The following is a 13,700-nucleotide window of genomic DNA, read 5'->3' as shown; positions in this document are numbered from 1 at the left end:
GAGGCAGCGACCTGTTTAAAGCCCCTGTGTTCAGTGTCTTTGCAATGTGGGGTGGGCATGACTCCACAGTGTGCGTCTTAGGATCCCCATTCTGTGAGAAGGGGTCCTATGCAGATGGGCCCTCAGCACACTCAGTGCCCCCACGGGACAGACAGTCCAGCGTCCCCCAAGGTCAACATCAGCTGACATGGATCAGCTTGTCCTCGTAGAGATTCCTGCTCTTGTTGTAGGGACAACCTCAAGAGCATAGCCTGCATGCTCCTTTGGTCTTCTCAGAGGTAGAAAGGATGACACATTCTTCTCGGATAACATTCTTAAGTCTTTGTCCACAGAAGAAATGTTTCTAACACCAGCTCCAGGTCAATAAAACCTATTCAGCTCCAACAGTCGGTGGGAAGCCAGCCTCGGCTGTGCGCTGTGGGGCGTGTTACTGTCTCCCTTCAAGCTTCCTTTGACCTTTCGGAAACCAGGGCTGTTTCACTCTTTCAAATATCCTTCTGAGAAGCACTCATTTGTAAAGTGCTCCTTCCTTGCACCAGGAGTAAAACAGTGCCCATCCTGGGAGGGTCAAGACCAAAATAAAGATGTCCAAACACAATTTATTTTTCAATGCTTTTCCTTGCCATTTCCTGGCGCTCAGAATGTACAGCCCAATCCCCCTTCTTGTTGTTGTACCAGGTCTTCATAATATATCACTCTTCATTAAAATGGGACATTGACCCCCAGACCCATCTTAGTGCTCTTTCTATCACTGGGATAAAGCAGACGACCAAAAGCAACTTGAGCAGGAAAGGGTTTATTTTATTTTAGTTTCTAGCTCATCACTGAGAGACGTCAGAGCAAGAGCTCAAGGCTTCCTGGAGGCAGGAACTGGAGAGGGGTCACTGGGAAACACGGCCTACCAGCTTGCTCACCTATGGCTCACTAAACCTGCTTTCTGGTGCCACCTCAGATCCTCTGCCTGGGTGGCACGACCCACCATGGGTTGAACCCTCCCACTTTAATCACCAACAGGGAAAATGACTCACAAAATTGCCTACACGTCAACCTGATGGAGGCTTTTCCTCAGCCCCGATTCCTCTTCCCAAATGACCTGGCTTATGTCAGGTTAACAACGACAAACCTAACCAATGCACCCCTTCTTTGAGAATGTATTTCATACTCACCTGGGGACACCATAAATTTTATAAGCACACACACATGCATACATACACAGGGGAAGACGTACATATATGCACACAGAAGAACACCAACATCTAATAAAATGCATATATCATTGCCCTATTAACCTGAACTACTGGCCCATCAGGCCCAGGCTCAGTTTCCAACACCCATATAGGTGAAGGATGTTGCAGAAAGTATCTCATTAGAAACAGCAAGAATTTTCTCTTCACTGCAACATGATGAAAAATTAATTATAATAATTACCCATTTTTTTCCATGCTTTGGGACAAGGGAGTCCAAACTCAAATGCAAAAGGCTATGCTTGAGCAGAATGCAGTCCTCCTATTTGGAACCTGTACTCCCCACTCCACCATGGGTAGCTTTTCAAAGACAGCACAGGTGAAAGCAGCCAGAGACCATTGAGGACCAAATCAGGCCAGCCTCACCCAGAACAGTCATGAATATGGCCCAATACACTTACAGTCACATGTCACACTGCAGAGTCAAAATATTACCAAAAGAAAAGAGAACGGAAGGGAGGGAGGGAGGGAGGGAGGGAGGGAGGGAGGGAGGGAGGGAGGGAAGGAGGGAAGGAAGAAAGGGAAAGGAAGGAAGGAAGGAAGGAAGGAAGGAAGGAAGGAAGGAAGGAAAAGCACTCTGTTCTCAAAGGTGGCAAAGAAAAGACTGGGTGGTGCAGCTTACAGCATCATCCTTGGGAATGGTTGTAAAGCGTGAGGAGTTTCAGATCGGGATGCAGGTTCACTCTGCCCTTAACTCTGAGTTTAAGAAACTCAGGACCCTCGGCTTCTTTTCCTAGAAGCGGAGCTGCAAACCAGGACACTGACCCTTCAGGACCTATGCAAGAATAAAGTCAAAGCCTGTGAGAAAGGCTGAGGGTTCGGAACACCCTAACTAATTCACCATGACTGGACATCAGGAAAGAGTGACATTACACACCTGCGCCACAAAGTCCTTCTCATCCCTACCCCGCCATCTCCTCGGAAACACGGCGAAGTGTGTGATTACTCTGATCTTAGGTGGAGGAAATCAGTATTGGGGGAAGTGTAAGCGACTTGTCCAAGGCTACACGGGTGAGGAGGCAGAGCCAGAACTGGATGAATGTCTTGGCTCTTTGTTCTTCTTCACTCTGGTTAGGTTATGAAGGCAAACAAGGAGGGGCTTCAGGTACGACCTCCGTGTACGTGACGAGCACAAACTTAGATCAGATCTGTGCGTGACCTTAGATGAGTACTAAAGATGCTTTGAGGAGTCTGGAGGATATACCGCAGTCCCAGACAGGTGCTTAACATGTGTGAGGCTCGGGGTTCAATCACACGCCAATCACACAAACAGACAAAAGAAGAGAGATGATACAAGGCAGGGGAGAACGCCATAGGGGAAAAGGGTGACCCACAGTGTGGGTCCTGATCCTCCATCTCCTTTCAGCAAATGACAGAAATGCAAGTGACGCTGTGACCTAGTTCCAGTCCCTGTGTTGAGCTCACAAGCTTCGAGTTTCATACTTGAAGTGGTATCAATGGATTACTTCCCCCTGACTTTGCCACCTTTGGTCACGTCCTGGAAAGTGCTCCAAAACAAACACAGCAAATTCTGGAAAGCCATAGGAAGGGTCTGATTTCCTTGCTCCGTGACGGGAAGGTATGCAGGGAGATGATTGGGGTAACGAGAACAGCAGCCCGAGATGTCACATCAAGTTCTGTTGGGGAATAATACAACACACATGTGCACGTGGGTATGTGCATGCGCGCGTGCACACACACACACACAGAAACACAACCGTTCTCTGATGTTGGTCACATCAGCACTTTCTCCGGGCAGGAAGTCAAACACTTTTGTGTTCTCCTCTCTGGGATGGGGAACTTTCTCGCTGCTCACATTTTGATCCAGGAATCAGGCTGGGCAGTTGAGAACAGCAGGGTGGAAAGCACAGAATGGGGTGGGGGAGGGGGGAACTGTCCCTGTGGATTAGAAACAGTCTTGCCACAGAAGGTCCTTGCCAAATAGGTCTACCCAAAGTCCTCACATCCGTGCCTGAGGCAGGTACTCAAAAACACTTAAGGAACCAAAACTTGGTGCAAGAATGCAGCAAAACAGCGGTAAACTATGAGTATGTGTTCACATGTGAGTCTAGGTATGAGTTCATAGGTGAGCCTAACGAGGTTCAAAGCGCCACATACCATCCGATGAACTTTTCCAACTGTAGTCACTGCCACCTGGAGCTAACTCCCCAGAAAACTCATTCCTTCCTACAGGGCTACCTGTGGACCCAGAAGTTTTTGTGTTCCCAGCATCAAAGGCTGAGAGCTCTCCACACCCTCTCCTCTACCCAAACGCTGTGCCCCTCACCCATGCTGGGCCACTCCTTTTCAGCCCGTGGCCCCCCACAGGCCGCGGGCTGCCCTGACCGCAAGGCTTGGAGCACCCCGCTCCGCCTGCCATCCCCATCATTCGGCACGCCGCCGCGCGCGCTCCCAGCCCAGTTCCTTCCAGGCAGGCGCCAACCAGCAGCAGTGTAGGCAAGGAGGCTGTGCCCGATGCATGTTGCATAGTCTCCCACCCCGATGCCTTGGCCAAAGGAACAAAAAGGAAGCCGACGCCAGGAAGAGACTAGCGGGCTAAGGATGCGGCGGGACCGCGGCGGGCTTCACGCCTCTGCGCACCAGGCGGGCGGAGCTCGCAGACGGCCCGCAGCCGAGCGGTTACCTTGAGGATGCAGGCCATGGCGCTATGGATCGACCCTGTGGCTTGCTGCACCCTGGCCCCGCAGCGGGACCACTCCAGTCCACATTCCCGCAGAGCGAGCCGGGCCCGCGGGAGCTGCGCGCCCAGGCTCCACCCCCGAGCCTCGCCACTGGCTGGCGCCTCACGAGGCCCCGCCCTGAGTCACGTGCCCGCCGTGCGGCCCGCAACTGCCTGCTACTCTGCTGCTGCTGTGCTACTACTTGGCTTTTTTTCTTTTTTTTTCTTTTTTTTTTTTTTTAAAAAAACTCCTTCTGCAGATCAAGCTCTCCAAAGCCCCGCCTGAAGCAGACCCGGATCTTCGCACCCCACCCCGAGGACAGAAGGTGGCCCTTCCAGCTGCTCTCACCCATCAGGGAATCCGCAGATGTGCCACTTTCCAAAAAGTTAACTGTGTTTGGCACCGTCGCGCTACAGGCGTGGGGCCCATCAAAGGATTCTTCGAAAGCAGCTGGAAGTGCCCGGGGCTAGCCCTTGGCACCGCAGAATTCCATGGAGGGCTTCTCTTTCCATGACTGATTGATTGGCTGCCCGTCAGAAAGCACGAACAGCTAGAGAAACCGAAAGACTGGACACTCCAGGTCTACGCTGAAGAAGTCATACTCCTCACACGACGTGGCATGTACACATGTGTAGCATGCGTATAAACATATGCAATTGTGAATGTTGTGTCCTGTTGCAAGGGAGTTAGTAAAATGTCTATATACATAACGATACAGTGCACACTGATCACGCACTTACATACAGCACGTGAGTCACAGGTCTTTGCCACTCACTGCTGTGGTCTTAGAATTTAGGAAAACTCAGTTGGAATTTCAACAACCAAGTTAAGTATTAGCTTTCCGCTTAAGTTTGGACATCTAAGAAGGTCCTTTTCAACTATCCAACCTGAACCGACACATGTTAAAAACAAAGGGCACTGTGGTAGATTTACCCAAGAGGTCCCTAGTCCTCTCTGTGTCCTAAGTCTGTGTGCAACACACACAAGGAAAGGCTGCCTCCCCAAACCCGCCCAGCTAAGGGAACGCTCATTTCTATAAGGAGAGGACATGCCCAGAGGGCACAGATTTCTGCCTCCCAGTAGTGAAAGAGATCTTTAAATTATCTCCCAAAACATCTACCCTGAAGAACCCTCCCTTGGCAGATGACCTAGTTAGCTGGTTCCCAGGGAGTCAGGAAAAGCACATGGGTTGCTGGTGACTGAGGGTCATGAGTTGGCTCGCACACCATCAGACAGGAACCAAGTGTTCACGGGAGTTGGTGTGCTTTCGAAGAGGACATTCAACAAACACTCTGAGAGACGGTGTGTGTGTGTGTGTGTGTGTGTGTGTGTGTGTGTGTGTGTGTGCGCACAGCGAAGATGCTGGAAAAGCCAGAGGCCTGTCCAAACTGCCTGCTTCCAGGCAGCTGTCTGTCTCCTGGGAGACTGCACTCTGTCCTGTTGCCCCTTTGCCCATCCCACCCTCAGCTTGGAAGACTGTATTTTATAAGGCAGTCTGATGAAGAGCTTTAACAAATGGTCTTGGCGGGTGTGCTGGTTAGTTTCATGTCAATTTCATGTCAATTTGATGTAAGCTGGAGTCCTGGAGCGAAGGAAGCCTCAATTGAGAAAATGGCTCTGTACGATCAGGCTGCAGGCTAGCCTTCAGGGCATTTTCTTAATTAGTTTTCTACAGGAAAACAAGATGAGCAAGCCATGATGAGCAAGCCAGGAAGCAGCACTCCTCCATGGCCTCGCATCAGCTCCTGCCCTGGGTTCCTGCCCTTTCCCCAAGTTGTTTTTGGTCATGGCATTTCATCACAGCAATAGCCAGGCCAGGAAGACTCCACAGATTCATTTGCTCTGGAACAGGACACTTACGCCACCAGGTGGATGTGGAGGTCAGAGGACAACTTGTGTGAATCGATTTGTTACTTCTACCAAGTGGGCCCCGAAGATTGAATTTAGGCTGTCAAGCTTAGGGGCAAGTGCCTTTGCCCCCGAAACCATCTCCCAGACCCCACATTCATTTGTTCATTCATTCATTCGTTCACGTCAGGTTGTTGTGTTTTGTTTTTTCTGATTAGCTAAAGGGAAAATCCTTAAGTTACTGCAGGACCTTTCAGCTTTAAGAGATTGGTTTTGTGGTCTCTGATATCATGGCAAAGTCATAAGTCATAGTAAGGAGGGAAAGGTGAGAGTTACAAGGCAACACAACACAGCCAAGGCCTCACCACCAGGCAGCAAGCAGCTAACCAAGAGGAAAGGCGAACATACGTACAGATCATCACATGGATTGGACAGGCTCTATTCGGCAACATAGGTATATACATATAGGCATATAATGCAATTAAATTTTAGAAAGAAGCCGTGAGTTTGAAGGACGGCAGGGAGAGGAGTATAGGAAGGTCTGGAGTGAGGAAAGAGAAGGGATAAACTCTGTAACTATAATCTCAAAAATAAAAAATACCCCTCCAAAAAAGGGCAAAGGTTGTTTGAGCTCCCCACTCCCCAGAAAATCTGCAGGACATCTGGGAAGGGTAGGCAGACTGGTGACCTTTGCCTGGAGACCTCGTTCAAACCTACTCCCTGCAGTCTTTATACGACAGCATACGGAGCATTAGCAGAGTTAAGTGAACTAACAAAGGTGAGCTCATTCACCTCAATTCCTGGAACAATGGCCACTTTTAAATGATAACAAGTGATTTAAAGGAGAAGACTCTTGCTGAAGTTATAAAGACTGCAGTTGAAGCAGAGAACAGATTTTGTCATCCTTTACGTCTCAGAAGGACGCTGCTCGTGGAGCAGTGAGCACACGTGACGTCTCAGAAGGACGCTGCTCGTGGAGCAATGAGCACACGTGAGCACACGTGAGATCTCAGAAGGACGCTGCTCGTGGAGCAGTGAGCACACGTGACGTCTCAGAAGGACGCTGCTCGTGGAGCAGTGAGCACACGTGAGCACACGTGAGATCTCAGAAGGACGCTGCTCGTGGAGCAGTGAGCACACGTGAGATCTCAGAAGGTTGCTGCTCGTGGAGCAGTGAGCACACGTGAGCACACGTGAGATCTCAGAAGGACGCTGCTCGTGGAGCAGTGAGCACACGTGACGTCTCAGAAGGACGCTGCTCGTGGAGCAGTGAGCACACGTGACGTCTCAGAAGGACGCTGCTCGTGGAGCAGTGAGCACACGTGACTGGTCAGGACACAGTGTCTCAGCTAGGATTTCCTACTGCTGTGCAGAGATGCTATGACCACTGCGTCTTTTTAAATTTTATTTTATTTTATTAACATTTTTTCATTAATTTTACACACTGACCACATCTTCCCCTTCCTCCTCTCCTCCCACTTACTATAATCTAAAAGCAAGAAATGGTAGAATAAACCTAAACTAGAATTTTATAAAATAGGATTAGCAACTGCTGATTTGGGAGGAGCTACCCTAGAAAAGTTTTTGGTCAGGGGGAAAAAAGGTTCTAAATCTACCAGGGATTGGAGGTAGCGCCAGATTTGTAGGAGGTGAGTAGGTAGGAGAATGTAGCCAGGATATTTTTGTCTTAAACTGGGCCAAACATCAAGAATAGGTTAGGCTAGTCTATAGGTATACTCTGATTTTCCAATTATTTAAGTTATGTAACTTAAATCCAAGACTGTCTCCAAAGTTAATAATAAACCAAAACCCCTTTCAGTCAGATGTCCCACCTGGTGTGACCCTGTGACATCCATGGGTTGAACTCAGAAGTCAGCCATGTTATTATTATTATTCAGTTTGCTCATAAGAAAACCTTGGATTTGTGTCTATACCTCCTAAGACACTGGGAAGTTAATCTTCAGTGTCAGCTTGACTGGATTTGGAATCACGGGAACAACACACATTTGGGTGTGTCTAGAGGGAAGCTGGGAGGGAGAGACACCATGAATTTAGACAGCGTGATACTGTAGGATACGGCTCTGGAATGAACGGAAATGAAAAGGCAAGCTTGGATACTTAACGAGCATCTCTGCTTCTTAACGACAGACACAACATGACCAGCTGCTTCGTGCTAATGCTGCCTTGGTTTTTCCCCACCGCCCTCATGCTGTGAGCCAAATTGAACCCTTTCTTCCCTAACTTTCATTCCCCCCGCCCCCCACACACAGATATTTGTCACAGTAACTGAGCGACTACAACAGATCCACGAGAGACCCACACCCACATGAGGAGGTAAGGCCTTGGGTGAGCATATAGGCTAATAGATTCACACCTGAGTGTGCACATGAGATACCTCACCTTGTGTTTCCACCCAGACCTCGGGGAAATGCACAATCAATAGCACTTCATGTCCCTCCTAAGGGAGCCCCCGCCATAAGCTTTAGTTGGCCATGATCAACACCATGACCAAACCAACAGAGGGAAGAGTTTGTTTGGCTTCCATGTCCCCATCACAGCCTGTCATTGAGAGAAGCCAGCTCAGGAACTCCAGGCAGGGGACCTGGATATGAGGGATGGAGGAATGCCGTCTCGTGCCTTGCTCCTCACGGCTTGTTCAGCTGGCCTTCTTATGCACCCCAGGACCACAGGCCCGGAGGTGGCACCAACCCACACAGGGCTAGGTCCTCCCATATCCATCATTGGTCAAGAAAATGCCCTATACACTTGGCGGCAGGTCGATCTGCAATGGCGACAACTCCCCCATTAGCACCCCTTTTGTCAGATTATTCTAGTTTGTGTCACATTGACCAAAAACTAACCAGCGCATCCCACAGCCAGGCCTTCCCACCTGCAGCCATAAAAGCTGCCTCCCACCAGAGACTCTCATTACTGTATCTAACGTCTCCAAGAGGCCTACGTTACCTGCTTCCCTTCATGATGAGAGCCTGGGAGTGGCTTCTGTCAGGACACTAGACACAGGATCCTCGACTGTCTTCATGGCTTCCAGTGGTCCATCTTCCCTCCCAACCTGGCCTGTCACCAGTGAGGTGCCAGCATGCCTTAGCACTCAGGAGACATCAGAATTCACGAGCTAAATTTTATTTAAATTCATTTTTGTTTCATTCCAAACAGCTCCGCTACCAAGTCATCCTCAGAGTTATGAAATACAGTTCCCTGATAGAATTAAAACGCAGACTCTCATAACTTTGCCAATTTCACCCTCCACACATATTAATTTAATATATTTCTATTCAACAGAGTCATTTATTAAGGTTTTAATTGGGTTTCAGACTTCCCCATTTGAAGATGCGAAGTGGATTCCAGATACAATAAAGCTTTCCCTTGTCATCCGCTACATAAATCACACTCCCATCAGGGCTGACAGGAAGATCCATCAGGAAGTGCGATGGGAAGATCATTCTCTTACACTCAGTCAGCTTAGGACATGACATTTTTCCCCTGGAAACCGTTCCGCCCTTACCTTTTGAAATCCTGAAGCAGGTCCTTCCTACATGTCTATTCCCAGACATGTGCATCTGTGGACCTGTGCCCAAGGACACATGGCTGTGTCTTCCAGCCACGTGATTATGGTAAAATTGCTGGCATTTGCTTTTATTTCAGGTGTCAGAGGTGTTGTGTGTGTAGTGTCCACAGGGGCCAGAAGAGAGCCTCAGAGATCCCAAACCTGGAATTACCAGCAGTGGTGAGCCACCATGTCGGTGCTGAGAACAGCACCCCAGCCCTGTATTAGCAGCAAGTGCTTCTTACTTTGGAACCACTTCTCTGGCCCATACTCCACCCATCTTAACAGACATTCTCATGTGTGTGGGTCTGTGCTATTTATTGGACGAACAAGAGGAACGCACAACTCACAGAAGAAAGGGCCAGGGAGGCCGTTGGAGAAGCCCACGGGAGGAGCCCTTACTGAGAATTGGTTCCTATCTTCAAAACCTTCAGTGCTCCCTTTATGTCCAAAGCTTGGCATACTGGCAGGGCTGCCGCATTCTTTCCCACCATTTCTGCCCATCATTCTCTTATGTTGAGGATTGGCAAGCTTTCCCAGTAGAGAGCCAGACAGTAAATATTAGGCTTTGTGAGCCATTTGGTCTCTGTCACAACTCTCCGGCTGGGCCACTGCTACACGAAAGCAGTCAAACTCATAAACAAATGGCTGATGGCTGTGTGCCCACAAAACTAAATTTAAGCACACTAAACTGTACATTTCACGACACTCTCCGGTGTTACAGAATATTCTTTTATTTTTTTCTCTTTAAAAAGTGTTCAATCTATTCTTAAGTCTTTAAGTGTACAAAAGCAATCTGCAGACTTAATTTGCGTTGTGGACAATAGTATACCTGTTCTCTTCACCTGTGCTCTTGGTTGAGGTCTATTTCGCCATCCTTTGAGGTGAGAGCATCTCCCGTTTGGTCACTGATGTCCACGTAAGCCTCCTTCCTTGGACATTCTCTCTTCCTTGAGCTCTACAATTGCTGTTTGTGGGATTTTTTCTTAGCACTTAATTAATCACATCCTATCTGCTAGCATGTCTTATTTTGCATCTTAAGCTCTCTGAGTCCTCCAGCCAAAAAAAAAAAAAAAAATGGTTTTCTTTTTTTTTCTTTCTTTCTTCTTTTCTTTCTTTCTTCCTTTTTTGTGGTTTTCCAAGACAGGGTTTCTCTGGGTAACAGCCCTAGCTGGCCTGGAACTAGCTCTTGTAGACCAGGCTGGCCTCGAACTCACAGATATCCTCCTGCCTCTGCCTCCTGAGTGCTGGAATTAAAGGTGAGCACCACCACTGTCCAGCAGAAACAGTTTTGTTTTTAATATATGTTCAGACCTGACTCATTCAGCTCTGGAGAAAGAAGAATGAATGCCTAATGAAAAGATGCTGGCATACATAAACCTTAAAACTAAGAAGTGGATTTCCCACCACTCTGTGTAACGTGAGGGCCGGCTTGTTGGGGTTTCTGTTCCGCCCGGTACCCCACAGCTGGCAAGCCCAAAGAAAATCACACAGAGTCTACATTAGGTTATAAAGCTGATTGGCCCATTAGGTCAGGCTACTTAATAGCTCTTATAACTGATGTTACCCCATTATCCTTATCTATGTTAGCCACACGGCTCAGTACCTTTCTCAGTGTGACAGCTCACATGTTGCCTCTTCGGTGATCTGGGCAGGAATCGCAGAGGAAGCTTCTGCTTCCCAGTATTCTCCTGTTCTCATTGCATCACCTCTACTTCCTGTCTGGTTTTCCCACCTATACTTCCTGCCTGGCCAATCAGCGTTTTATTAAAATACATGATTGACAGAATACAGATAATTCTCCCACACCAACTCTGGGTACCACTGACAATTTCAAGGGAAGAGCTGGCAGGTAGGACCAGTTCTCATCTGTACACATCTGTCAGATCATCTTCAGCTTTTGCTTTCTAGTCAGCAGGGTGAAGTGTTGGTTTAGATGGAGCGTATGGTCTGTATTGGTTACAGGCATGGGCTGTAACTCCCTCCTGTGGTCTCCGCCCTCGACTGAGAAGTCAGCAGGACTCTTCTTCTGAGTGGCTGCTACTTACTTCTACCGTGATGTTCGCACGCGTGTCTGTGTGGGTTACTGACACATGATGTCTGCAGGTGCCAGTAAAGCTGAAGAGCCCCTGCTGCTGGGCTTGCAGGTGGTTGTGGGTGTGTATTGCAGCATGGGTCCTGGGACTCAGGTCCTCTGGAAGAGGAGTAACTGCTCTTAACCTAAGCCATCTCTCCAGCCCCTGTGGTGACTTTTGAAAGCACCTACCGCATGTTTCTATCACTGCAGTGCAATGAGTTTATCTGATTTGCATCTCAGTTTAAAAGGCAAATGACTCCATTATTTGAGCTGTGATGCCCGTTTTTGATTGCCTGTGCTTTATCTTCACTAAAGTAAAATGAATACAATCTTGTGTATAAATCCATTTCATCTAATAGACAAAGAGACCTAGATTTTCAAAAGAATTAAACATTCAAATTACTAAACTTGCAGTTTTTACTGACACCTTTATAATTAAGAAATAGGGAGACGTCACATACTAAATAATCGCGTGTTCTAACAGATGACTTTGCCCGTCCGAGTGTTGAGTTCAGCAGTACCTAGAGCAAGCCTTAGATCTGAATGGCATTAGACACGGTCTTTTTTCCTTTTTTGCAGACTTACAGTGTAAAATAGCTATTTACATTTGACTCCCTGTGTGAGCTGTAATCAAATTCTGTTCTTTAAAGGCAGGTGACAGACATTGATTTGCCTCTTACTCTCCAAACCAGTTTGTCTGCATGTCCAAGGGAAATGTGGTTTTTAATATGACCATTGGATGAAAATCTTAAGTTATGAAAAACTCACAATTTCCTCCATAAAGTAGGTTTAATACGTCTCAACTTCTGTTTGGGTTTTTTTCCACATTTTTGGTGTATTCATTTTTTTTAAAATAACAACCTTCTCCCCATTCTACTCTAAATTTAACAAGAAAATTAAATGCCATGGGGGATATTTTACCTGAGAAAGTTCCCATGTGGCTCGCATATTTGTCTGATTAAAAAGCAAATACTCAAAGTGATTGACAAGATTTGTGAAGAGTGTGAAATTTTATTCTATAGCAGTTACTCACAGGCAGTCAGTCAACATTTACACCTAGCGTTTCATAGGCAGAGTCATCATCAACACCTATGATCTCATAGACAGTGTCAGAATTAACACTATGATCTCATAGGCAAAGTCGGGATTCACACCTATGACCTCATAGGCAGAGTCAGCATCAATACCTATGAGCTCATAGGCAAAGTCGGGATTCACACCTATGATCTCATAGGCAGAGTCAGCATCAACACCTATGATCTCATAGGCAGAGTCAGGATTCACACCTATGACCTCATAGGCAGGGTTGGCATTCACACCTATGACCTCATAGGCAGAGTCGGCCTTCACACTTATCTCCAAAGATTGTTACCACAAAGTAACATGGAAAGGCTGACTCATCATGGGTTATGTTTGGGGAAAACGCCAGGGAAGCTAACCTTTGGTAACAGGCAACCAGGCCTCACCTGGTGGCAACATCTACCTTCTTCTGTGACTCACAACTGTATAAAAGTCCTTTGAAATAGAAAAGGTGGCACCAAGGCATTAGCCCTCTGTCTGCAGACATGCAGAGAGGCTGGAAATGGGCCTGGTTCTGTTCCTCAGAGCCACACTGCTTGTACACACGTAGAGTTTGTGATTAATGCAGTGTTTTGTTCACACACTTAATAAACTTAGTCAAGTAGAAAAATCACATAAGAGACATTCGTAAACACGTACTGAATGAATATGAGCTGCAGCAAATAATTTTTCAATAAGTCAAGTCTTTAAAAGTAGTAAGCAATTTTAAACTATTTCCAAATTTGATATTATTTCTTCTTCAGCCTAAGGCATTATATTAAATTAAAATACTCTGTGCATTACAATGAAATATTTACCCACTGACTCTAAATATCCTTTATTTTCTTTCTGTTTTCCTCTGTGCCTCACTGGCATCTGCCTGAGTTCTCTTGCTCAGAAACCGTAAAATAGCACTGTGTAGCTGCACAGACAATGGTGATTGAATGACCGAGAAGCATTCAAGTCAACATTATGGGTGCTCATATTTTCCAAATAGGTCTTTTCCTTCTTACTTACATTTTTTTAAAAGCATCCTTCTATTTTCAGAACACCCGAAAGCTCAATCACCTTTCCCAGGAGGGGACCAGAGAAAACGGAAAGCATGGTGGGCCCTCATCTGCCAGTTCATCTGTTCTCAGAGGATAGAAAGCTCACACAGCTCCGGCTGCTACACCAATGTTCAGCCCATTCTAGCTGCCACCCTGGATTCTTCTTCTGTTTTAGAC

At 47.2% G+C, this 13,700-nt stretch overlaps 1 protein-coding gene across 2 annotated transcripts in view; it reads right to left on the bottom strand.

The window, feature by feature from the left end:
- Window positions 1-13,700, bottom strand: part of St6galnac3 (ST6 N-acetylgalactosaminide alpha-2,6-sialyltransferase 3) — a 515,374-nt gene that overhangs the window by 467,189 nt on the left and 34,485 nt on the right. The window contains exon 1 of one of the 2 annotated variants that reach the window (XM_048453542.3): window positions 3,889-4,011. The exons of the other annotated variant lie outside the window; for it this stretch is intronic. Within the exon in view, the coding sequence (XP_048309499.1) occupies window positions 3,889-3,906 (18 nt within the window). The 5' untranslated portion in view covers window positions 3,907-4,011. Of the gene's footprint in view, window positions 1-3,888; window positions 4,012-13,700 lie in introns of those variants that run through there. 2 annotated transcript variants of the gene reach the window in all.

The sequence above is a fragment of the Myodes glareolus genome, chromosome 17 (assembly GCF_982192425.1).
Source record: "Myodes glareolus chromosome 17, mMyoGla1.1, whole genome shotgun sequence".
Classification (NCBI taxonomy): domain Eukaryota; kingdom Metazoa; phylum Chordata; class Mammalia; order Rodentia; family Cricetidae; genus Myodes; species Myodes glareolus.
This window is presented reverse-complemented; position numbering and strand designations above follow the sequence as displayed.